The sequence below is a fragment of the Thunnus thynnus genome, chromosome 1 (assembly GCF_963924715.1).
Source record: "Thunnus thynnus chromosome 1, fThuThy2.1, whole genome shotgun sequence".
Taxonomy (NCBI): Eukaryota; Metazoa; Chordata; class Actinopteri; order Scombriformes; family Scombridae; genus Thunnus; species Thunnus thynnus.
In genome coordinates this window covers 10,373,044-10,399,577 of record NC_089517.1, presented here as the reverse complement: position 1 = coordinate 10,399,577, position 26,534 = coordinate 10,373,044, and the positions used below count along the sequence as shown (strand labels likewise).

General features: G+C 40.3%; 1 protein-coding gene across 3 annotated transcripts in view; it reads left to right on the top strand.

Moving 5' to 3' along the window:
- LOC137176269 (zinc finger protein 609-like) overlaps positions 1–26,534 on the top strand; it is a 79,494-nt gene that overhangs the window by 44,726 nt on the left and 8,234 nt on the right. For all 3 annotated transcript variants that reach the window (XM_067582574.1, XM_067582583.1, XM_067582497.1), the window contains exons 3-4: positions 10,360–10,585; positions 24,213–24,300. In XM_067582574.1, the coding sequence (XP_067438675.1) occupies positions 10,360–10,585; positions 24,213–24,300 (314 nt within the window). The remainder of the gene's footprint in view (positions 1–10,359; positions 10,586–24,212; positions 24,301–26,534) is intronic.

The following is a 26,534-nucleotide window of genomic DNA, read 5'->3' as shown; positions in this document are numbered from 1 at the left end:
ACAAAACAATAGAAAGTAATTTGGTATCGTTTTTTTTTTTTATTTTAGGATTTAGGATCTTAGGACTGTCTGTCTAATGTTTGGAGAAGGCACCACCCATAGAAGAGCGTCAACACGAGGGAAACAGACTAACAGAGAACATCTATAAATAGTTTGAGGTTAGGGGCTCTAGGGAAATCTCACAGCCTGAATAACAACTTGTATCCTTGTATAATATGTGGGACCAGTAAGATGTCTTTTGTTACTTAGCTGATAAGGTTTCTGGATAGTGTAGTAGGATCGTGTATTTTTTTGCTCAGTACAAGCTGCTTTGGGCTTTTGAATTCAGGAAGGTAGGTACCTGCAACTGGAGTTTTGGTCATGGCTGTCAACACGATGGTGGGTTATACACATTCAATACACTACTCTAGTTTGCTCGAATTTCTTTTCAGCCTCATCTCACAAGCACATATTTGGTTTGAAGCCTCACACTTGTAAGGAGTCAAAGAGGGAATCATTGGTATTTGGGTGGGAATCTAGGTGGCTGGGATGTTGATGACAGCCTCTCAGTTTGTTGTCAAGTTTCCCTTTGCTGTGAGATAAGATTTATGACTATGGAGAGGGCTGGCGAGAGAGAGAAATCCTGGTAGGCTCAGCTTAGCTTATCTGGATTTCTGCTCCCAGCACAGCCTCTCTCCCTGTCGGACGCAAGTGGGTGACCTTGACAAGAATGTGGCTTATTGTTGTAATAGATACTGTTGTTGTCGACTGACCTATGGTCAGAGTGGGAGGATGAGGAATGGGAGAAAGGGAAAAGGGGGAGAGAATCGCCAAGAGAACTCCAGTAGAATCAGCATCTAGATAGGATTAAGTTCAAATCTGCTACAGCTGACACATTACATTACATTTACAGTTATAATAGGAAAAATCTTGCTGTTATTCAGCGTTGCTCTACAATACTACTTTAGTCGTATTATCGTATGTTATTAAGAACATCCAGCCACTAACCACAAACAGCGAAACCACAGACGATCTTATGAACCAACCATGCAAAGAAAATAGTTTTGTTCCTGTTAATGGAGTACAGATACAGAACGAGCAGGCAGTTTCAACGTGTTTTATCTGCAGTTAAATATAAATGGATGTTCAGGTTGTCTGCTTCTATGGTGGAGAGCTTTTTAGTCTACATGATACCCAAACAGCCCAACCCAATGCACTTCTAACCCAACCCCCCACCCTGTCATTTAACAAACAATACCAGGCGTAGGCTCAAAGCACAGCCGGCTGATGCAGGGAGAGGAAAGGAAGGAATTAGGTTGACAAGGTCAAGCTTGAACCAAGACAAGAGAAAAGTGTATCAAACCACCTGCTTAGTGTAAGCCAGTCAAGCAGCCGGGCAGCCAGCTCGCCAGCCAGATCTATGATGCGGTAAAAAAATTATGTCAGAAATGTAGGTTATCTTTCCCGTTCTCATTTGTTTTGACGAAAGCCATCTAGTGTAGAGATAATTAGAGCTGCGACGATTAGTCAACTGACAGAAAATTAATCACCAACCGTTTCGATAATAGATTAATCGTTTCAAGAAAAAAAATAGCTAAATTCTCGGATTCAAGCTTCTCAAATTCGAATATTTTCTGTTTATGTAGACATCTATGATAGTAAACTGAATATCTCAGGGTTGCGGACTGTTTGTTGGGACAAAAGAAGACATTCGAGGGCGTCATCTTGTATTTAGGGAAACGGTGACCAACATTTTTCTCCATTTTTCTCTATTTCAACTAATTGAGAAAATAATCAACAGACTAATTGACAATGAAAATTATTGTCAGTTGCAGCCCTAGAGACTCATTCCCTCTTCCCATCTGCCTGTTATCCTATCTTGGGTTTAGAGCTTTACTAGATATTATAATAATGAGCAGAAAAGATAAGGTTACACAATATACAGAGGAGGACTTAACTTATATTTAGCTTTACATCTGCTTATTAGACATTTGAAGTGGTTCAGTTGGTTGTTTCATGACCAATAGGTGATCTAAGAGTGTAATATTTAGTATAGTAACTAAATACATCTCTTTGAGTTAGTAAATTGCATGTACAGTCAATATTACACTATCAGTTTATTCTCTTACAGTCTATAGTGTTTGTTGCAATTGCAGTTATTTGCCTTTTTGGCTTTGAAGGCATTTAATAAATGTGTGAATGGAGCATGTTAAATCTAAAATAGGTGTCAAGTTGTTCATTCATACTCAATATGTTGTATAATACACACAAAAAGCAGTAAAAGCAAATTCAGTTTTTGTTTACAACTTAGGGTTTTTACATTTTACTTAAAGTTAATTGCTGTGATCCTGGCAAGCATTCAGAGAGGTTGCAAACAAATCCCACATTTCTTGTATTGATCCAGTTTTCTTCTGCAGTTTGACAGTAGTAGTATTAAAAAGGAGAGGGTTTTTTTTTTTTTTTTTCCTCCTCTGTGTGGCTTTGTTTTACTGGGCAAATTAGGCCACTGCTTCACAAGTGAGCAAATTGGTAAGCTCCACTTATCTTGGCTCAGTCCTCTACCCTGCGGTCCCTTGTGCCTTCTGTCTTTTTATATCACTTTTACTTCCCATCATGATGCTGGTAGCTGTAGGAGCCGTCTCTTGACTAATGTATGTTGTTCTTTCATCAGCGAGTGCAGATGTCTCCACAGGTAAAGCCTCTCATGCTCTCTGAAGAGATTTCTCTTTGACAAAACTTTGTGTACCTTTTTTTTTTTGCTTCAGTATAATCAAAGGCCTCGGCGAAGCAGTAGCTCTGATTTGCATTGCGGTATACAGATACAGTGTGTCATACTAAAAATGTATTAAATTTGACTACTACTGGAATTTATAGCAATTGTGAAAGCATTACTCGGCTTTGTAACAGTTGAGCTGTAATTCACACCTGCTGCTGAGGGCTGTGAGATGAAAGTTTACTCATCGCTGTTACATTTACAGACATTTTTCATGTTTATGTCACATCTTTCACTGCTCTATTTCTGAACTTCTCGTGTGTGTTGCATCAGCTGTAATGTGAAGTGTCAAAATGAGGGCCTCAGTGCCGGGATGACTCAAAGCTGTATGTTCTGGAGGCATTTAGAAATTACATTTTAGGTAAAAAGTTGAGTTTTATAGGCTTTTATGTTTAAAAAAAAAAAAAAAGTTTTACATCAGTTCTAACTTTATTCAAGCTCCCAGAGTCTGTTATATAAAAAAGGTGCTATTTATATGCATGGAAAAAGGCCTATGATGTGAAGGAGTCATATGGCAAACGGCTTCTTTTGTCAGACAATAGCTTTTTAGAGTGAGATCCTGGCTTACTCATTATGGCTCCAAAGAGATTGTGGGTCATGGGTGACCGCCTTCATCACAGCTTAGTTTCCTTTCTGTATTATTGATGTGTGGTTATGCTTTCCTGAAAACACAATTAGCAGCTAAAACTGAGAAGAGTTGCCTAGAAACCGAGTACCTTTTGCCAGCTGGTGGTCTACAATAGATGTCAGGTGTTCCTGTTTGCATTTTCTCATTGAGTTTCTGTGATTACGGCGTGCTTCAAAGAGAACGACAGTGTGGTTTTAGTAAAGGAATTAGGCTATTGTGCCGTGTTTGAAAACAACGGGGGTAGGTTTTCACAACTTGAAAGGGAATCCATACACATTTTAGTAATGAAATTAGACGAGGCTCATGCATTTGTTTTCAATTGTGGCTTAATTCTAATAACCATGTTACTTTAATGCCTTCGATAATAGAGCTCGTTTTTTAAGAAGCTTTCCGATGATGTGATGGTATGCTGATAATCAGACTCTGCGTCGCAATTGTCTGGACAAGTTAGAATTTAAAAGGCTGCTGTTCTTAAAGTCATTATGTGAATTCGACAACACAGTACAGATTACAAGTCGTCGTGAGTTATGACAGTCAAATATAAAAGGGGCTTGGATCACTTTTTCTTAACTGGGTGTCAGTGGTGCTGAAAGAGGCACCAAGCAGAGCCAGCAAGAAGTGTAATCTCCTGTGGCCTTCGACCTCAGTAACTCACCAAAGATGTTCACAGGGCTCGCCCCTGGAGCCAAAAAGAATTACATAATTGGAGCAGGAACACTGAACTCAACTAATAGCACTTTAGCATGGACTTTTTTTACTTAATAATGGCCCCTTTCTGTCAGGAAGAATGACATTTTCTCTTTTCAAGACAGATGTTTTTCTTTCTTTGATGTTAAAAACGGTGTTGGATTTCCCGTGCTTTATTGAGCTGGAAAGCCTATACTGTTCAATGGTCAAACAATAAACTAGGGCCAATTTAGATCAATTATAGCCCTTTCAGACAAGGGCGGGGAACCTCTAGAGTCGCCATTTGATTAGATTTTCATTCATGATTCAATTACTGCACAATTTTTTTATTTAGATTTTTTTTTTCCTTTCTGTTTGACAGGATTCACAATAACATAGTAATTTGTTTCAATGCGCAACAGAAAGTGTCATGGAAAATGATTCACTTTCATTATCACTTATTAGCACAAGAGAGAAGTGCTAACAAGCAGGTTGAGTTAACAACATGCTCCAGTGCCCTCAAGGTAGCTGACTTGTGTTAGCTTAATGCTACATATGGCGTGCTTGTTATTGTTGTGCATTATTTACATTTTACAGTCCTGTTCGTTTAATATTTATCAGCCCCCCACATAGTTAATCACCTAACATAATTTTTCTCTTGACATTTAGTACTCTACATTTTAAACTAAATATTTCACATTTAATACTAGTTACTCTTTTGTATCATGCATGCTCTTCAGTAAAAAGAGACTTTATTCATAAAGTCCTGTTTTAAGTTTCAGAGTAAAAAGATTTATTGTAATGTTTAGTTTTCCTGCCACTGTTTCAGAACAAAAACACAAGATAAACCTACATTTGCGGTCAGTTTGAATGACCCAGTGTGTGCTATCTGACTTGACTTAAAGACTTTAAGACACTTGCTAGCCTAGCAACATTAAGACTACAAACCATACAAACCATACAACCCATAATGCAACACTCCGTGTAGGAGTCTGTTCTGCACCGGTATTTTATCCATTCAAAAAGAATATCTGATGTTGTGACCACGTAATTGTCTAGACAACCCCACTTTTTCAGATGTATTTCCAGGAAAAAAAACCTGTCTTATATTCAATACGGTAAACTTTTCAAATGCATCTATTCTCGTAGTAGTCTGTTCTTTACAGCTTGTATAGTCTAAATGTCTCTTTATTCCAGTGTTGTCATTAAGAGGCCGACTTTGCCTCGGTCGGCATTCGGCAGGCAGGTCATTCTTTCTGTCAAGCCTGAGCGAATAACTCATGTCCCATCATATGAGCCGCTCACTCAGCGGCGAAGCGGGTGATCAGCTTCACTCTGCGGTGGGCGTGATGTGATTGCGTTAGCGTGTTAATGCGGTAACCGCGGCAGCCCTTGTGAGCACACAAACTATTGAGTAAATATGTGAGAAAGAGAAACTGCTTATGATGCTTATTTTATTGCTGATACCAACAAAAGCAGAAAAAAGCACCGGTGGGATAAAACGCTATGGTTTAGCAGTGATGTGTATGAAACTACTGTTGCAGACATGAATCTCTGTGACCTGTGACAATCGTCTTGTATGAGTGGACAAACCGTAACAAGAGTATTCGTTACTCAACGTCAGACATGAGGTTTTTGTATTAAAGGGATCATAGATTCTAGCAGGTCAACATAAAGACCCATAAGGATTTTAGGACATTATATCTGTTACATGTAGCCTTGTATTGTCAAAAAAATTACAGCTTTTAAAGGTTGAAAAAGGTGATTTTTTTTTAAATCAAGTGCATAATATATTTTAACTTGTTTGGGCACTCTAATGGTTTACTCTCACTGGTTTAGTCTCATGGCCCTCTGAGATTTTCTTTTGTTCATTATTTTTTTTTACTGCTCTGTATTTGTGAAGCATGATTTGCAAGCTTGTCTTCAGATGTCAAAGGCAATAGAGCAAATGAACTCCCAAACCGGACCAAATTAAATAGCAAAACGTATAATTGAGGTTATTGTTTGTGACATTAATGGTGATTTCTTTATTTTTACACATTTCTCTGTTTTAGAACGTTTGACAGATGTCTGTTCAAACATTTTAATGAGTCTATTGCACATTAAAATAAGTCTGGTGTACAATGAAAGATTCTAAACATAATTTGGTCAACGGTATTACGGCCCCACGCTGCCCACACCAGTACAGCCAAAACAGGTGTCTCACTATGACACTGCAATCTAATCCTTTCGTAATCCTCGCCCAAGCTCAGCGCTCAGTTTCTTAATCCCAACACTAATAAACAAGTTAAAGCTGAAGTTAATATGTCCAGTAAAAAGTGCATCCGTCTGCCACAGGCAAGTTATTGTGTGATCACTAGAAATCCAGGAAGAGTTCCCCCTCTGTCAGCACTATGAGGTATGCTCAACACCAGTCCAAGATTCATAGGATTTTTGTGAGCGAGTTAAACAATATTCTCGTCAGTGTGGGTTTCTCAAGGAGCTGCCATGGGGTTTCAGTTAAGAAAAGGTTTGCGTGACACTCGAGCATTGTGGTTTGAAGGGGGAGAGATTTAAAAATCCGTCTGTAAAGTCTTGCAAGGAGGGAAGAAATCATGGAATTTGGCAGCGGCTGAGCATCGGGTAGAGCCTTGTGTAATCTGACAAGTTGTGTAGTTGTGGTTTTTTCGAAAAACCTCGGACAAGACGTCAGGCATTTTACTGTGTGGGTTTACATTCTGCAGCCCCGGAGTGAAAGTCCTTTTGTTCACTCATCATTGACAGAAATTGGAAATAGAGCGCCATTGTTCATGAACATTGTAAACTGGTCCCGTTTCTGTTGTGATTCTGTTCTAATTATTTTGTACCATTACAGTGAGCGGTTCTTTCGTCGTGCAGAGACACTCAGCTGGCTCGTTGCTTTTATTTGTGACAATCAAAACTAAATAATTCAGCTGTCTTTTTAGCTTGCTTGGATACAGGATTTAAGTGGGAAAACATAAAGTCAAAAGTTCACCCAAGGCAAGGAAATTATTAACATAAGGATCTGTGGAAAAAGCTGTGCTGAGAATCACCTTTTATTTTGTGTTTTTAAAAGAAGAATCACTGACAAATTAGGATGAAAAGGGATTCCTCGAACTTTATTCTGCCTTGACACTCGACCTGTTCTTTTCCTGAATTCATCCAAATGTCATTGGTCTCGTGTTGTTTTTAAATTGGGGGCTTATAACTCATCATCTGATTGTTACAAATGCACTTTCTCATGAGAACGACTATAAATCGGCTCTTGAAATGTGTTTAGGCTACAGTCACTCTCTAACTTGTGTGTGTGTGTGAGAAAGAAAATGACTAAAGGAAAGAAATTGAAGGCTGGCTGGGCAGCGGTTTGTTCGGGGCTTACCTCAAGCACACGCCCCATGAGTGCCAGCCCAAACAGTGTTCGTCAATGATATTCTTGTTCAAATTTGGTGTTTTGTGGTCGGTCTGAAAAACAAACCTGAAGGTAATTGGCTAAAATGTTCTCAACAGAGTCGACTGTCAGCACCACTACTTAATTGATAAATGCCAGCCACTACCAGCTAGCCAAAAAAAAAAAAGGATAATATGAATCTAATATGAACCCACTAGTCAACTAAGCAATTTAATTAAGGACAGGAGGCTCTATTCAGGCCACTGTTATGTTGCCTAACCTTGGTGACTAATATACCCAAAATGTCAATTCCCAAAATGTCCACACAAACAGTTTGAGGAGTTGAGTCAATTTAGAGGGGGCTCTCCATGACCCTATTTGCACCTTTCACCATGTGCTGTCACTCTGAAGGAGGCTTCGTTGCCCAGGAACAGTGTGTGGTGACAGCTCGGGTGATTACCTGTCCTGTCTCATTCACTCAGCCGGCCTGCAGCTTGGCCACATCATGCATCAGAAACTGACACACAGTGATTAGGATGTCATTAGGCCTGACTCTCTGTCGCTCTTTGCACACATTAATTTACCATTCCTCTGAGCACCAGGAGAAATTGGCTGTACACGCTCATTTCAGTAAACCATGAAATATGAAGCCTCTGTGATGACAAGTCTTGAGCTAATATTAAATTTCATCAGGGACTAATGTTTGGTTTTCTAAGCGTTCAGTCCTTCGCAGATTCAGATTTCTCATTCAGTGATTTATCTGAAATGGCTCATATAGCATAATTCATGGCGGCATTGCTTTTCCAATGATTAGGTTTATAAATCATAATCAATCATGACATTTTTGATTAATGTCAAATAATGGGATTACTTAAAATCCCATTGAAAACATACTGTTTATCTTGAGAAAATTATATTCAGAGTATAGAATCAAATATTATAAAGTGCATCCTAAACGGAGAGACAGCAGAACAAAAAAGTAGTATTTTAAATTCTAATCTTACTTACCCATCTCCCTGCCAATATTTGTGTTTATAGTTGGTAGGTGAGTTTAGCAATCCTTTGCAACACTTACTATGCGCAGCATATGGAAGACTAGTAAAGTATGACTTAGTCTTGCAAGATTTCCATCACAAACCCCCAAAAAGACTGGATGGATGCCTAGTAGGGTGAGCAAAGTAACGCAATTGATTGACGCAAAAAAGAAATAATATATACTATCTAAATTTAACAATAACAGAGCATCTGGTGGTCTTTTGCAAGCCAACCCCCCGATCTACTCTTAATTCATGTCAGCTCAACTGTCTCATACCTATTAAAAAATAATTATTGAAGAGCCTACAGCCATGCCAGCGGCTCTGTAAAGCTTACAGCTTAGCTAAATACTAACACTAGCATGTCAACGTGCTCAATGCTAACATGCTGATGTTTAGTAAGTATAATGTTTACCATGTTCACAGTCTTAGTTTAGCGTGTTAGCATGCTAACAATAGCTAATTAGCACTAAACAATGTGTACAGCAGATTCTGATGGGAATGTCATTAGTTTTGCAGATATTTGGTCAAAAACAAAGCATTGGCCACTTTGAAATTAGGATTTCACCAGGGAACCATGAATGTCTGTACTACACTTTGTGCCAGTACATCAAATAGATGCTAGAGGAAATGTCAGGGGAGCACCAAAGTGATTAGGATTCATCCTTTTGGCACTATGGAGGTACAAACGGAGGTACCAAATTTCATGGCAGTAGAGCTATGCTGCTAACATGGCTAAAAATTGAGCAGTAACTTGGACATCTGCAGTGATAAATAGTTTTAGTTCTACACATCACTCTCAGTTTGGAACAGTAAGTAGATTAGAGCAATTATTTACAGGGTGTACAGCCTTATAATCCAATGTGTCAATTGTTATTTCATCTGAGTTTCTTCTAAGTCTAATTGGATCCAGCATTGGCAGCATATTCCCAAGCACTGAGTGGTTTATGCCCAATTAATAAATGTGTGGTGTTGGCTGCAGCGTGGCATTCCTCCTGCAGTTCAGTACTAATGATTTGGAGCGCTTTAATGTTGACTGCCTTGAATAAAGAGCACTAAGCCTGGTGTCACTGTGGCCCTTAAATCACCATCAGTCTTCCTCTGTCTCTCTCTCTTTTTTTTTTCCGCCTACACACTTTTCTACCTCCAGTTCTCTCTCTCTCTCTCTCTCTCTCTCTCTCTCTCTCTCTCTCTCTCTCTCTCTCTCTCTCTCTCTCTCTCTCTCTCTCTCTCTCTCTCTCTCTCTCTCTCTCTCTCTCTCTCTCTCTCTCACGCGCGAGCCTCCCGTCAGTTGTTCTCATCGTCTCCCTGCCTTCCTGTCCTTTTCATTTTCGTTTTTCCACGTAGGCCCACTGCCTCTTCATCGCTGTCACAGTGTGTCAGAACAGGTGGAATCAATTACTGACCCTCAACAGCTCGCTCCCTTACCACAACTAGCTCTTTAATTGAGGGAATTAATGAGTGATCAGTCCGTGAGATGATTTGGTGTCACGGATCTCACTGTGTGTGTGTGCGAGGGAGGATAGCCGGGGGAGGGATTGTTTGACCTGCCCCGCATAACTAATTCTGTCCTTCCACACAGGCAGTCAAAGCAGTTCACACGTCCCTCCCTGCATTCCCTTCGTTCCAGTCACCTCTAAGGTTGAGGAAAGACACAATAGTATGTTACAACATCGGCATCACCCTTTTCACTGATGAAGATTGCCCTTAAGGGCCGCGGACATACCACAATGTCTTCCATGCGCTCAGCACTTTTGTTCACTTCCGCTCTGAGTGGCTTATCTTAACATCTGCTCTGTATGTGTTTACACAGTGGTTCTGAAGTGTCTCATGTGTTTCTCTCTCTCTCTCTCTCTCTCTCTCTCTCTCAACCCCCACTTCTTTCTTTCAGATGGAATCTCCTGTCTCCACGCCAGCCCCTCCCCCCCTCCACCTCCTGGCCACAGTAGGCAACAGTGAGATTGCCTCGCCGTGTGAGCAGATAATGGTGCGTACGCGCTCGGTGGCGGTGAACACATCCGATGTGGCCCTGGCTACCGAACCTGAGTGCTTGGGGCCCTGCGAGCCCGGTACCAGTGTCAATCTCGAAGGCATTGTTTGGCAGGAAACTGAAGACGGTAAGTGAAGAGGTTTAACAGACTTAAGTTAATCTCCTCCCTGTGAAACAAATGAATCCTGAATTTTTGGCGTATATGTTACAAGTATAAGTTACAAAGATATGAAATTGATTTTTACAGTCAGTGTGGTTGCAAAGAAGTTTTGTTTTTTAAGGCTTCAGTGAGGCCTCTGTCACTTAAAAAAAATGTAATCTTGCTGTCATTACTATACATATTCTGCCTGTTATAATTAGGGGTGTAATGGTACGTGTATGGCAGCGCACCACTTAGCTGTAACATGCTCATGGATGTATGCTAGCCGGATTAGCCAAGGTAGCCTGGTTACCCCGGTTACCCTGTAGTGTTGTTAGTGGTTTGGTCTCTCTGACTGATATATTATTATATATGACATAATTAGACTATTAATACTGAAACATCAGTGTGTCAGCAGCATATTACTGTTGTAGCTGCTGGAGGTAGAGATAGTTTCAACTACTTTATATACAGTTAGACCATAAATCAGCCTAAAACAGCTGTCAGCAGGTGTCCTGACTCCTCGCAAGAAACAGAAAGGTTGTTTTCCTTTTTCCACTGCAGCACAACTAAACTGTTTCAGTAATAGTTACAGCCAATGAACCATTGTTGGATGTTTGTATTTCTTAAAATAAAAAGACCAAGATGTTATTTTCTACCTTTCTTTTTTTCTGCTGTACCGAAAACGTACCGAACCGTGAATCTCGCGTACCGTTCCACCCCTAGTTAAAATGTAATTGGATATGCCCTGACTGCCTCAACTGGTGGTGCTACTAATGCGTGCTTTAACACCACACATGCTGCATAATATTGCCAACAAGCATAGTAGTTGGCAGGCAGTTCTTAGGTGGCCTTGAATTGTTTTTTTGCTCGGGAGTACGCAGACGGGAGTTTGTTGCACAGAGATATCTGCTCTCAACAACAACATGCCTCATAACACAAAGCACTTTTTTTTTTTTTTTTTTGCAAGCCTGCCAGTTGGGAATAGAGTTGGCTCCTCTCCTGCAGTGCAGTCTGACTGAAATCTTAGACGCTTTCAGTTTTCCTCCCTTTGATGGAAACCACATTCAGCTTATTTAATTTTAAGATGTATCACTAGCACTATCAGGTTCTGCTGGGTCTGAATAACTGCCCTCTTTTTCTGTCGTACATGTAGAATAATGCAAACACCTAATCTTCAAAGCAGTTCGCACTCAGTTGCTCTGTGGACATGCTGAGTACAAATCGCCCACACATCCACAGTGCTGCTTGTTGGTTCACTTGGAGGCACCAAACAGAATAGGTCCCTGCCTCATCAACATTCCCAAAGCACAGTCCCTTCTATTGAGTGGCTTTTTCTCCACCCCTCTCTCCCTCTTTTTGATTTTTGCTCCAGCCTTGGGCTGTGTCTGATTCTTCTCTCTATTGCAGCTCTTTTCTGTTACCAAGCATCCAGCCAGTCACCCCTTGACTCTGTTTCCAAGCAAACTGGGAGAGAGGGAGTGCAAGGCAGGGGGTTGGGGCAGGAGGGAAGATAGACAAGGCTACTTCTGTTAGTGACACAAACATGGCTCAGAGCCAACAGCAGTACTATGTTTGTGCTCCCTCATTCTCTGCCTCCCACAGAGTGATTGACCCTCCCCCTCGCCCTGCCCCCTTCCCTTTCCCGTCCAAGTCTGTCCTTTGCCTGCACTCACTCTCTCGACGCTGCTATTTTGGCTGAAAGAGGTAGTGGTTTGGCCTGATGGAACTGTGTTTTCGCCTGATTCTACTCTCTCTGGCTCAGTGGGGAGGAGGCTGGTGGGAGCTTTTGAGTGGTTTTAAAAGTGGTATGGTAGAGATGGAAGGTAATGTGTGTTGGGTGTGTGTTGAGAGGGGGGGGGGGGGAGGGGTAGGCACTCTGCAGGTGTAGCCCACAGGTTGTTATGGCCATCAGAACTGTTCAGACCAGTAGGGTTTCCAAAATCCAACCCACCTTCGCTCTCTTTGAAGCCTGTTTTTTTTTTATCTCCGACAAAAACCTGTATCAGGTAGACACCGCCGGGGTCGAAACGTGCTACAGAATGAAAAGATGTATTTGATAACAGCAACTATGAAGTGGCCCTTAGTTGTCTGTTATATGTTTTTCCCTGTTGTGTTGCACAGTGTAGTCCAGTATGGCTTTCTGCCTTTTATGAATGCTGTTTTAAGAAAAGGCAGCTTGTTCACTGCTGACACAATCAGTTATAGTTTAGTGTGTTAAGAGAAAGATTGCTGTAGCTGAATTACATGCAGCTGCTGAAACCTTCCTGGATGTGTAATTACCAGTTTTAGGCGTCATAAACAGCCATCAGTGTATCCGTGCTTCTGAGATGTACAATTGAACCTCGACTGTATAAGAGGGCATTTCTCAGTAGCCTCCATTGTGTTACGTTTTGCACATTAACCCTCTGGGGTCTGAGCCTTTTTCTATTTATTACTGGTGTCTCGACTCTCTTAATATATAAACATTAGTAAAAATTCAGTACTGTAAGTTACAAGCAAGTAATTGCTGCCATTTTTTCAACACAACATGGGCTATTTGATTATGTATTCTGCAGTGATATCACATGACATGATAAAATGTCCAAGAAGTCAAAAGAAAAAGTAAAACGGAATTTTAATTTTTCAACATTTTATCATTTTTCCATAAAAATCAACTGTGTGCAAATGATAACTATCTTTGCATTTGTAGTCCGGCGTCTTGGGTAAAAAAAACAAACAAACAAAAAAAGTCTCAATTGCACAGAAAAACAAAACTATTTACATTTTTATCACAACTGTCCATATTCGTTTCTTGGTAATTTTTTACAACAAACAACTATGTGCAAATGTTTACTGTCTTCATATTTATAGACCAAGACCTCAGATGGGAAAAGAAACAATAAATAAATAAAATTTCTATTCATAAAGTCTCTATTACACAGAAAAACAAAACTATTTACACTTTAATCAAAGCTGTCCATATTCATTTCATGGTGTGTTTTTATGGGTTTTGTTTTTTTTTAAATGGGAAAACAACATTTTTGCCACTCACATCACTTCCACCAAGCTGATCTTGCTGTTTCTCAATTTCTGCTCAGTAATAAAATGTTTTCAAACAGAATAAAATACCAAACGGAATAAAAACACACATTTCACTATATACATAATATGCTCATGCTTCAGTGGTCACACGGAGGTAAGAACATCTTTACATTGCTCAATAAACTTAAGATAACTATCATGACACATTATTTACTCTCTGTAGGTAGCTTCCATGTTTCAGTAGATTTCTAAATTCTCAGCATAGATGTCTCCAATCATGTTTGTAAATTTCCAATATGCCATTTTGCAACTGTCATTGGTTCAGCTCTTTGCACAGTTCAGCACCCAATAATGGCTGCCAGCAATCTCATCCACCAAAACAGTAAAGAGTTGTTTGTACAGTCGATATTATATAAATAAGTACATAAAACATAAAATTATCGCTTCTCTGAAGTGTCCAAAAATAACACTTTGGTTCCTTGATGGATTATCAAGCCCCTGGATGGATTATAAGAAAAAGTGACAGCTCGTTGTAACTGCTGAGTGGTGCACTGCAGGACGGTTTTTAAAGTAAGTCGCTACATAAATCCGTTACAGAGATATTATTAAAAGTAACAAGTGATTTTGCAATCGTAGACGACTGATAAGACCCCAGAGGGTTTAACAACACAAAGACATGTATTCCTTCTATCATTTTAATGGTACTAGCCCCTTAACAACCCACTGGCTAGTTTTAAAATGAAAGAGACCCAGATGCTGCTTATACCAAACTACACTGCCATTCTGCTGCTTTTCCCCTAAGAGACCTATGAAAGCAGACTTCTCTCATTGTGGGGCAACTGAACAAATGAGAACCAAATGAGGAAATCAAGCAAATCCAGACAGAGTACCAGGGAAGAGCAACAAACAGAGGCCCCAAAGACATAGCAGAGGAATCCTGATTAGCAGTGAAGTTGAGCAGTCCCCCACTTCTCTGCATGACAAGTCTCATACAGAGCTGTTTAGGCATGCACTCTGTGTGTGTGTGTGTGTGTGTGTGTGTGTGTGCATTTCATTTAGCATGCCAACCAACAGCTGCTTCATCACCTCGGCCTTTCAGCCATGTGGGAGTAAATGAACAACAGGCTCCCAGTAATTGTCTGTGCCTCACCCGCCTCACCAGAGTGCCAGAGAAAGAAACAGATGAGGAGGAAGCAAGCGACACTTAACAACATGCGATCACAGAAGCTGGACCTTTGGTCATAGCAGACACGAATCTTGGCTGATGAGGCCAAATAAATTTTTCATCATGTGTAATTTGAGCACAGATGTAGCAGCCCTTTCAGCTGAAACTGGATAATAACAAGATTTAAATTGCAGCCTAGATGTGTGTGTGTGATTTCTGAATGAACTAAAAAAAAAAAAAACCCATAAAAAATACAAAATCAGACATTTTAACGTATCTAGGCCTGTTGTAGGAGAAGAAATGGATAATGTGAGGTGAGGGGAAAGTGAGTCTGTGTCATTCAGTCAGTCTGGGGGTGAGTGAAGCGTAGACAGGAGGAAGAGGGAGGGTGGGGGGGGGGCACAGCCGTGGTATTTTAAGGCCCGGCACTGACACAAATCCCCTCAGCGCAGACGAGGCAGTGGCAGCTCCCAGGGTCGTGTCGGCATAGCGATGGGCCAACCCCTCCCAGGCTTAGCATGCTGATACCTCCAAATGTCATCTCTAAAATGCTGGAGAAGTTTATTGCTCTTGAAACGCAGCCCAGAAAGCCTTGGCTCCTGCTCCGGGGTAGAGGGAACACAGAGGGGGCCCCTTTGGCCAAACACTGCAGCTCCATGCCAGTGCCCCCCCCCCCCCCTCCCAACCCACCCTCCACTCCACCCCCAAGCCTCTCACACACACACACACACACACACACAGAGCAGCACTCCGACCCTGCAGTACACAGCAGGCTATTCCCCAAGCAGGTCCCACAGCTTCTTAAGCTCCCTAATAGATAAATAATACAGGCTGTTTGTGATAAATATTTGTCTCATGGATTATTTATGAAACACACATTACATCATTGTAGCATGGCGAGCATTGGCTTTAGCACAGGAGTTAAAAGCTGTTTGGCATCTGAATAGAAGAGAGGTCAGTGTGAAACGGATATTCCTGTATAAACATTTGAGAGATGTCTTTTTTTTTTTTTTTTGCTGTATTTCTCCAACCCTGTCAGGGAGTTGAGAAGGGGAATATTGTATGAAAGGAGCACTTGGCTCTGTAGCTCACTTGCCAGCTATGCTTCCTTGCTCTTTTGAAGACCACCTGTCAGTGGCCTCATTGAAATGTTTTTACAAAGGCGAGCGGTGGCTGCTCTCTGTGAACTCCGCTATAGAAACTGTCCTTGAAATAAGAGTGAGCATTGTCAGGAGGCCTGTAGCTCTCTGCCAGGCCAATGAGCAAGAAGATGGAGTGAAAAATCAATCACAAAGGACCGACTTCTGTTAACAGTAGAGGACATACTGAAAAGAAAAGAACCAAAGTGATTCGCTTTTTTTCTTTTTCTAGCCTGCTCTTTTGTAGATTTTACATTTGCAAAATTTTATTTTTCCACCTTACCAAGCCAGTCTTTACCCTCATCAGTGTGCACTACGCAAGAGTGGAAGTGACCAATTTAAAGGGAAAGAATGAACATGTAAAGAATTCACCACTGTTTTGGAAATGACACTGTAAAAAAAAGTTAAGATAAAGATGACTCGCCATTCTTTGAGGGAGGAGGCTTGTCTTGTTAGTCACAAATATAGTCCTCTGTTGGTGTTACAAGATGGCGCCTTAGTGAACCCAAATCCCTTAAGAGAGACTTGGTTCCTATTCTTATTGGCCGACAACTGCATTTTTTCAAGCACTTAAATGGTCCTGAAACGTAAATCATATGCCTGGAGGAATTGTAGGCTTTGCCAGTGGTTGTCATAAGATATCATGTTTGCTGTATACACGTCAACGAGAGCTTGAGTAATGTGCCTTTGGCAGACCTGTCTCTTAATCTCAGCACCATCTCCTTTAAGGAAAAACACCAGAGGGTTTGTTTTAACAGAGATTGTAGATTTACCCAGATGGCATTTAAGGAAACTGCTCCTAGACTCACTACAAATTATTTACTGTAAGAAATGCATGTATATGTTTGATAGAGATGTCTTTAGGCTGATACATGCATGCCGGCTGTTTGGTGATCTACTCCCACTGTAAGAGTAAACATGTACTGATGTTTTTTTGTGGAGGGAGAAACTGCTGCATGCGGCTGATAATGCTGCGACGATGTGGAAAGCATACTAATGCTCTCCTCCTTTGCCTCTCAGTGGTATGAGAGAATTGACCTTCTCACAGGCTGTTATTCTTGCCAGTGAGAGTGACTTCGCACTTTTACCTCTTATGAACCGGAATGCACCCTGAAATTTTCAGATAGGGCTCACTCGAATGCTATAAAATCATCATCCGTACCTTTGTTAGTCATTTAAAACCCTTTCCTGTATGACTTAGGTCTGGAATTTTTATGGCAGGTTATACCGTTTTTCTTTTTCTTTGTACTTCAATTTCCTTCGCTCTGGAAGCATGGCTGCATTTTCTAGATTATTCGATTGTTTGATCCATAAAATGTCAGAAAATAGTTAAAAATACCCATTACAATTTCCCAAAATCCAAAGCGTCTTCACTTATTTTGTCCAACTACCAAGTCTGAAAGATAGTCAGTCAGATAAGACAAAGAAAAGCAACAAATCTTGAGCTTGAATCGGCATATATTTGGCTTTTCTGCTTGAAAAAATGACTCAAACAGTTAATAGATTATCAAAAAGGTTGCTGTGTAATTTTATGTCAGTCAACAAACCAATAAATGAACTAATCATTTCAGCTCTGCAATGTAGCTTTCACTATTACTCACAAATTAACATAGTAGTTAAATAAAAAAAAGCCAAATTCCACTGCATAACCACCATCTCCAGTGCCATACGTGACTCATGAAATTTGTCCTAAATTCCTGTCTGCTCAGGTTTTAAGATAGGGTCTCTTTAGGACTTTGTACTCTGACACTGACGTAACCGGACAAGCTCGGCTTCATTTTATGCACCATGAGTGCAGAAACACTCTTAAAATGGACTGTTGGAAACATGCTCAGACACTTGAATGCTCAAACGCTTCATTTATCAATGTTACAGTTATTGCTCATGGCAGCACCCGGCTATCTTTTATCTTCTCTCCGTAATGAATACTGACACTATTTTTCTCATTGTTCTCACTTTGTCTACATGCAACATTGATGAGCAGCTCTTTTATTGCAGGGAAAATGTGAATAAGAAAAGAGCAGGATTACAAACTTTGTCAATAATTACATTAGTATGTGACTGTGTAGAAAAAGGGGATAATTGCAAGTGTTTGTAATGGTTCACACGAGTAATTTCGCCTTGTTTAAATCAGAAATGTCTGCTGCACATTTAGGGGCGTGTAGGAGCCTTTAATGTGGCATCTGCGAGAATAGTCGTATAATGTCACACCCAATCATTACGCAGAAGCGAGCTCCCATTTTCGAAGATATCAAAGCTGTTTTGACAAGGTCAGTCAGTGAAAATGCCATTAACCCCACTGAATTCCTGTTGAGTCGGAGCAGAGCAGAGGTCAGCCAGTGAACCCGAGGCCCTCGCAGACTTCACCAGCAGCAGAGGACCCGATATTTTGGCCCTACTGCAAACCTAATGAAATGTGTTAAAGAGGGAGGAGGGGGAGGTTAGGGCTAGAGGGGGAGGCAGTCACCCATTGTTTGAGTAATCCTATACAAGTACGTGGTGGAGTTTGGTGCCTAAGGAGGGGTGCCATTTGTTGTTCGACAGCATTGAAAGGAAATGAGTGGTAAAATTACAGGCCAATTCCTCTCATTAATGTGGGCTTCACTCAGCTGTCCTGAGTGACCCTAATAAGGCTGTCAAAAAGGGGGGGGGCGGGGGGTGCAGGAAAGTGGGTTTTGCTCCAAATCACTCCGACCCTTTCCTTCACCCCGCAGCAGCCCTCCTCTAGAAAACAAATCCCAAATGAACTGCAGTTTCAAAGATCAAGTTTTATTTTTTGATCTTTGAACTCCAATGTGTTTCTTGTGAAGAAACAAATCCAGTGAGTAAAGAGAGATCATGGCTCACACAAACACTTACATGTAACTCCCTGTGTGCAAACAAATGCTCATGCATCGAAAGTCATCTCAGTTTCTCGTGTTATTTGCTTCCTGCCACGGGGAAATTTGTTTGGGTTGTTTTGTCAAGGGCTTTTCGTGTCTAGACAGACCTGACATTGACATCTTTGTCCTGAAAGCTTGAAAATTACTCCTTGGATGAAAGTGTGCGGATTAATTCAAATGGATTTCACCATTGAAACTTAATCTTTTCTTTTTGTACCCTTGAGCATATTTTTGAAGATATTGCCAAGAAATCCTGTAGATTCCCCTACTGTCAAGACATTATTTAGTCCAATCAAAACAATGTGTTGTACATTTTGTCAAATGCCACACATGTCAAAAGTAGATTGTGCATAGAACAAAGAATAAACTACAACAAACATACTCTACATCAACTTCAGCAAAGTAGAACTTGAGTAAAGGTTTCCTGGCCTCTCTTAGTCAAAGCATCCTATCATTTTTTCCCCCAAGTAGACTCGTGGGTGTGCAATCAACATATCAAATCAATGTTTAATAACTCACTATCAACACAATCATTGTTTAATGAAGAGAAAATGTCATCTACACAAGGTACGTTTTTGATTAAAAAAATATGTCTACTTGTGTATGCAGTAGGGCAGAAATGATTGTTGTTCTCGGCTGTGCTTCGAAAGAATTATTATCTCCAGAAGATAATCAAATAAGACTTTGTGGAGTAAAACTATGTGGCCTGGAAATTGAATATCCAAGCTCTGATTCAAGTTCCTAAGAGTCAGCAATGAAAACCCTTTTCACTTGTAAAAAAAGAGAATTTTAATAGACCTAATATTGTAACCCAGCCAGAGATGAGCACTATTTTATGATAAGTGGGCCTGTCAACTCAGTTTCTGTAAGATATGCAGCATCTGCACACTGTTAAGCCTTAAACAGGATAGATTATTCTTTCTTTTTAAAGCAAATTAATTACTATATTACAATATTTTGAGTCAGTAACCATTTATTGTTGTTGTTGTTTTTTTTTAGCAGCATTTTCATTTGAGTTAAGATGCAGAACGATTTTCTTGAATGTCCTTGTGATGTCCCACATAAGGTCCAAGGGAAGGATGTTATTAGCATTCAGAGAAAGTATTGCAGAGATCTGGGATGACCAGAAGCCAAGGACCACTCTGACAGCATTATGGAGTTCCTTGGTTACAACATTGGTGGGTGGTGAGAAGGAAACCACTCCTAGGGAAGCAAGACTAGGTCAAAACCTAGTATGTGTATCTAGTATATATGGACCGTGTATGAAATAGAGGTTTAACAGTATACAAAATTCATGGTTCAGCAGTACAGCACAAAAAAAAGGCATTTTGGTCTTTTTATTTTAAAAAATACAAATATCCAACAATGGCTCATTGGCCGTAACTTTTACTGAAACAGTTTAGTTGTGCTGCAGTGGAAAAAGGAAAACAACCTTTCTGTTTCCTGCAGGGAGTCAGGACACCTGCTGACTGCTGTTTCATGCTAATTTATGGTCCACCTGTATATAAAGTAGTTGAAACTATCTCTGCCTCCAGCAGCTACAACAGTAACATGCTGTTCACACACAGCGATGCTTCAGTATTAATAATCTAATGATGTCCTATATAATAATATATCAGTCAGAGGGACCAAACCACTACTTTAACTTTAATGCTTTTTAGCTACATTCCTCTCTCTCAGAATTGGTTCTTACGATGTGCCGTCCGACTACATCAGAATTAAATGTGTTATTCTGAACAACTTCACTAAAAGGCGGAGTGAAAAGCTGACCGTCATAGAGAGGGGAGGGAGACGGGGACAAACGGTATTGTTTCACTTCAGAGATAACGGAGCATATTTTAATAATAGTGTTGCACTCGGTCAGTGTTAGGGGTCTGTCGTTTATCACTCTGACGGCAGCGACACTACAGGTTAACCAAGGTAATCAGGCTACCTCAGCTAAGCCGGCTAGCATACATCCATGAGCATGCTAGTGGTGCGCTGCCAAAACGTTCTGGGTGGAACTCTCACTCTAGATTTATTGTTCCGCATGTTTGGAGTAAGTGGATTATTAAACTATTTTGACAATAATTGTCATGGTCACGGAGCGTATTCTTCATACGACTGAAGGCACCGGACTGCAGCCTCCATACTGTGGCGGTTCGAGACTAATACACGTACCGTTAAACCCCTAATATGAAACACTGGAAGGCTTTTCATTTGAAACTGATACGGGAAGTGGCGGCATTCAGCCGACCAATGGTGTAAATTCATCACTCAGCTACTCAGTCAGACAGTCAGTTGCGGTTATGGCGCTGGTTCCACTGTTGTGGTCCAGCCAAAAAAATAACATGACAGCAAGTATAGAGTCTACAAAAAGGCATGTCAAAGATTCTGAGCATGAAGCAACAAATATACTATGATGAAGTGTAAACTGAGCCTTATAATCTTGACTATTACAGGGTTTTCTGTAGCATATCCATGTTTTACGGTATAATATAGTAATTACATTTTATAGGATGCTGGATGACTGGGGTGTTTACTTACCTTTTGCCACTGATGGCACAAAAAGTATTTATGGCCAATCAACTATGACCTATGAAGAGTGGAAATGATGTTTATGAATCGATGCTCAATTGATTACAGCAACTCTGCTCCCACCATCATATTTATGAAGCAAAGTGTTTCCAAGCCTGTGCTACGGGCTGCTTTTCACTGGCAGACACCAGAGAGTTATAGTTGTGGGAAGTACAGGACTGTTTCTAAGGAGAACCCAGTACAAAGCGCCCATGATGTCAGATTGGGGCAAAGATTTATGTTCCAACAGGAGAGTGATCCTTATCAGACAAGATAAATACGTCATGGAATTTTTTCTGAACAAGATTGTAGAAGTCCTTGATAGCTGAGTCAACGCTCAGACCTGAGTCATGTTGGAAAATCTTTGCAGTGGGTTGAAGGTGTTTTGTGAGATACTCCTCATTCAGCTTGACTGGGCTTGAGTGAATCTGTGGGAAGAATTAGAGCAAATCGGAAAATCTAGATGTGCCCTAACAGCTATGTATACAAGAAAACTCAAAAGCTCTTTGTGGTGGTTTAAATAACAACTTCGACATCTTTCATTTCCAGTATATTTCCCAAAAAAGCTTGTCATGCTTTGCCATTATTAGTCTTTATAATGTTACAAAAACTTGCCATAAGATGCAACATCCATTACAATTGATTACAATAAATCTACACTTAAAATAATCCACACTTACTTAATAAAATAGATTAGCTTGCTTGTACTCATAAGTATGAAAATTGGAATCCTTAAATAAATAGTCTAACATTTTGGGTAATACACTTTCTTAGCATGAATTAGATGGTATCAATCTTCCCATCAAGCTCTCAGCAAGGAAGCAAAAAAAGCGTATTTCCCAAAATGTCAAATTATTCCTTGAAGACCTTTTTGATTAGTGCTGGTATGTGTAACCCTAAAATCCCATTCATGCACACCCATTTTCACAGCTGACATACAAACCGAACGCTAATTCTAATTCTATCATTTCTAAACCCCCCCCCCCCCTCTGCTAGAGAAAGCAGGGAAGACTATATCCTGCACATCATGAGAGGCTAGTCATTCAGTTGCCCTCCCTTGATTTACATCCTGCCACGACCAGCTGCCAGAGCCATTTTGTGTTGGAGTGTTTGGAGAGCCTAGGGGGCGGGCTGTTGAAGGCGTTTTAGAAAAGGTCTGGGTTCTTTTAATGTGACAGAAATCTGAACTCGAGGACCTCTCCACTAGCCTGCACACACACACACACACACACACACACAAACGACATTTGCAGTTGGATCTAGCCTTGACCAAGCACTCATGTTTTCAGGCCATAGAGTGAAGGAAGAGACTTGTGGCCAAGTGTCAGCAGGTTCCTGTAAACATATATAAATGCCTTATACACTTGCTGCTTTATGCCAGAGGCAGCAAGAGAAAAATGAGGTCTGAACTGTGACTTGTGTGTGGGAGGGAAAAAGATTGTAAGCCGGGGATGGTTATACCATTGAAAAGAGGAAATGAGGGTGAGGGTGAAGGAGAGAGGGAAAATGGGGTGAGCGAGAGAGGTTTCCTAAGCTAATAAAATGCTCGGAGGAATGGAAGCTGCCAGCCAGCATTCCTGTGCCATTAGATAAGTTAGCTCACTGCAGCCTCCAGTTTCTCTGCAGTGCTGAAGTGGCAAGCTGAGGTCACCATCGCAGAGTGAGGGGGGGGGATGGTAGGGGCAATAAATTCAGAATGTTTTTGTGCACGGTGGTTGCTCCTAATCCTCTGAAGCTGTTTGTTCAATGATTTACTTTTGAATTTATGTGCAGAATGTGCAAATTATCATTCTTCTGCCCCTACCATGCTATCATTTTAAAATGGCCTTCAAGAGCAGCCATTCTGTGTTTTTGTTTTTGCATTAACATGAATTTTATGTACGGCAGTTAAATGTCTAAAGAGCAGGGTGTTGGTTTAGTAGTTTAGTACACATCTCTACACATGATTGTGACATTTCAATGACTTGCGAGCTGTTGCCAGAAGAACAGTATTTGGCGTCTTAAGAGGAAACATACTACATAGAGAGCTGTGTGATCTCACAGAACTAAGTTTAGATTTTAAATGCGAGATCAGGTATCACACTCTGCATAGGTTGGATTGTGCAGCTCACGCCGAGTGCTACCAAATTCACACCAGCCAAATGGCAACACAGAAGCGTCTAAGTGTGACAGATTGCAGCAATACCAGTGAAGTCAAGGAGCTTTTCTTGCACACTCAGTTACAGTCTGTCAAACTGAACTGTTCACACTGAATCAGTTGAACTCAGGAGCTTGTTGCTTGTTTTTAAGAAACCGTAGTAGTAGATCCACATTTTCCCCAAGGTGGTACATTTCGAGGCTGCAAAGCAAGATAGAGGACTGCAAAAAAATATTTGCCTCCAAATGATTATCCTTCAGGGAAATGTCCTGTACTGTGAGATGGCTTATTTAAATGGAAAGTGTTTAGTGAGTATTCTCTGGTAACCTCAGTGTGATCCCTCTTAATGGGACCTTCTGCCATACAGGTTGAACAATACTGACTGCAGCTGAGTGAGTTCCAAGTCCATTAAAAAGATATCAGTCAGTTTGCCCCTACGGCTTTACTTTGTGAAGAAGATTAAAAAGAATATTTGACTTGTATGACTGTTTTGCATATGACACCCTTTAGCAAAGATCAACGCATTGATGCAACAGCCATTTGGAAAAAGCTCTTCTTGCTCACATAGTGCAGACAGCTGAATATGAATCTCACTGTAAAACACTGGGGAATGTTGTGGTTGGGGAATGAACTGTGTTTTCTGTCTTACTTACATTACTGTAGTAGTTTTTTCCAGAAGTGTGAATGGCTTCTTTTCTTGCTTTTCTGACAGGCATGCTGGTGGTCAATGTTACTTGGAGAAACAAGACATATGTGGGCACCCTGTTGGACTGTACACGGCATGACTGGGCTCCACCTCGGTAAGCAACATTAGCCTGTTTAGTTTTTATTTCTCCCACAGAAAGCAAGGGGTTGTAGTACGATTTAAATATGTATTATCTAATCTGTATATTATAATGTGATGGTACATTTGTCTGGTGTCATCAAAACTAAGCCTGCTCGCAAAGATTTTGCTTACTGCACTCTACAGAGAATTTATTGTCACACATGTCAAGGTAGAAAAGAATATCGGTTCATGATTGCCTTGAATCATTGATGCGTTCACTCTATACAAGCTGCACTTGGTCTCTAACCTTTCCATTTTCTGTGTGATATGAATCTGCTGTAGTAGCACCCGTTCAAGGATATATAGCCTTATACACCAACGTGCCTGTGTACAGCTGGACCTTCCAAGTCCATGTTAGTCTTTATCTCAAGCCTGAGGAAGCAGGATTCATTGGCAAATGGCTGATGTCCCAGGAGGCAGTAGTGGAAATGGAAAGCTGCTCTAACAAGCTAGATTGCAGAATCCAATTATTGGACTAATAGCTTTCCTCAACACTGTATAACATTCTCTATCACAAAGGCTGCAATTTCTTAGATCAGTGGTATGTGGGCGGTAGCTTAAGGTGTTTGTAATTTCTGGGTATTTGCCTTTGTTATGCAAAATACACAGGTTGTGTAAAATACATTTCCCAGCACTTGCTTTGATTTAGAACACCTGCACCGTTTTTAAAAGTAAATATAAATCTATGTTTGGAATGCACTGTTAAGCGCAGTGGGGGGAAAAAAATCAAGATTAAAGCAGTGCTAATGGAAAACAAGGACAGGCTGTATCACACTAATGTATCACAGTATATCACAATAATGCTCAGTTAGTGAGGTTTGCACAGTAAGTGAGGTTCGTTGGGCTGTATTTGCACCGACATAGTCTTACAGTTTGCAGCACAACTACATTAGGGACATGCCATGAATAATTCAGAAAGCTTTCAAAGGACTGAATATAAACTTGGGCTTGTAATGAGTCTAAATTCCTCTACCACTGTCAGACTACGGATGTATTCACATCCCCTGCTGTGGCTGAAATTGTTTGGAGAGACTTGTAGAGGAAGCTGTGAGTCATACCAGCCCGGTGTCTCTCTTTGTCACAGATTGCTAACCTTCACTGCCGTGCAGAAAGATAATAACATTACTGTTATGGAGAGATAAGGCCAAACAGCAATTTTAAGTATTTGAATGACTACATGTTTTGATTACAAAGCAGCTGGAATGTTCACTGATGTCTTTTCAGATGTTTACATGTCATTCATTTTGAAAGTCATGTTGCTTTGTTTAGAGTGCTTACTTACTTAACAGTGCACAAAATATCTGATCAGTATGTTATGAGAGTACAGGAACAGAACAATGATGTCTATATTTTCATATCATTGCCTTTGTTAATTATGGATGTGAGACTCAAAGGGATTTAAACCCCCTAGTACTGTCATCATTGGCATTACTGTTATGACTCATTTTATGTTTTCTGAAATTGTGAGACGAGTAATTATGGCATGTTATTTGGCACACCAATGCAGTTAATAACAGTGTATGTGTGACTCCCAGTGAAAATATACAAAAAACCTTGTAAAAAACTAACTTTAGAAAGGATATGGTCTAGCATAGAAGTAACCACTGCTATTTGTGCAGTAATCATAAAGTCTTGTACATATGCCATAAGTAGAGGTTTAAAAAAATGTCTTCAAAAGCATAGGTATGTAGGCTGCTAGATCATTGGTTTCAGTTTGTTTTTCACCTAGCAGATAATGAGGGTAAATTTAGTTTGCACAGTAGGAGTGAATCTCATCTGAACCGTCAAGGTACAAGCGTATTTAACATAAGATTACTTGTCATTTTGATTACACACATCCAGTACAGTTATTATGCAACTTCTAAAAACTATTAACTGCACAGTGGTGATTTAGGCGTGTGATAGTAAGGGAGTAAAATACTTATTGTTGTTTTATCTTTGTACTTGTTAAGATCAATTTGTTTGTCAATTATAGTAACAGTGATTTAATGTTGTAGAATAAGAAAAATGAAAAAGACAGAGGGGGTAAATAGTTATTTTAGGCACTGTGTTATTCAGCTCTAACAGAAATGTTAATTTAAAAATGAATGGGTAATTGAATTTCCATTGTATCATTTCAGAATCTAAACTAAAGCACTTATTTGTTTTGAAATCAGCCATTGGTACTGTGACATCACTAATTCTTTTACATAATTTTCACCACTACTG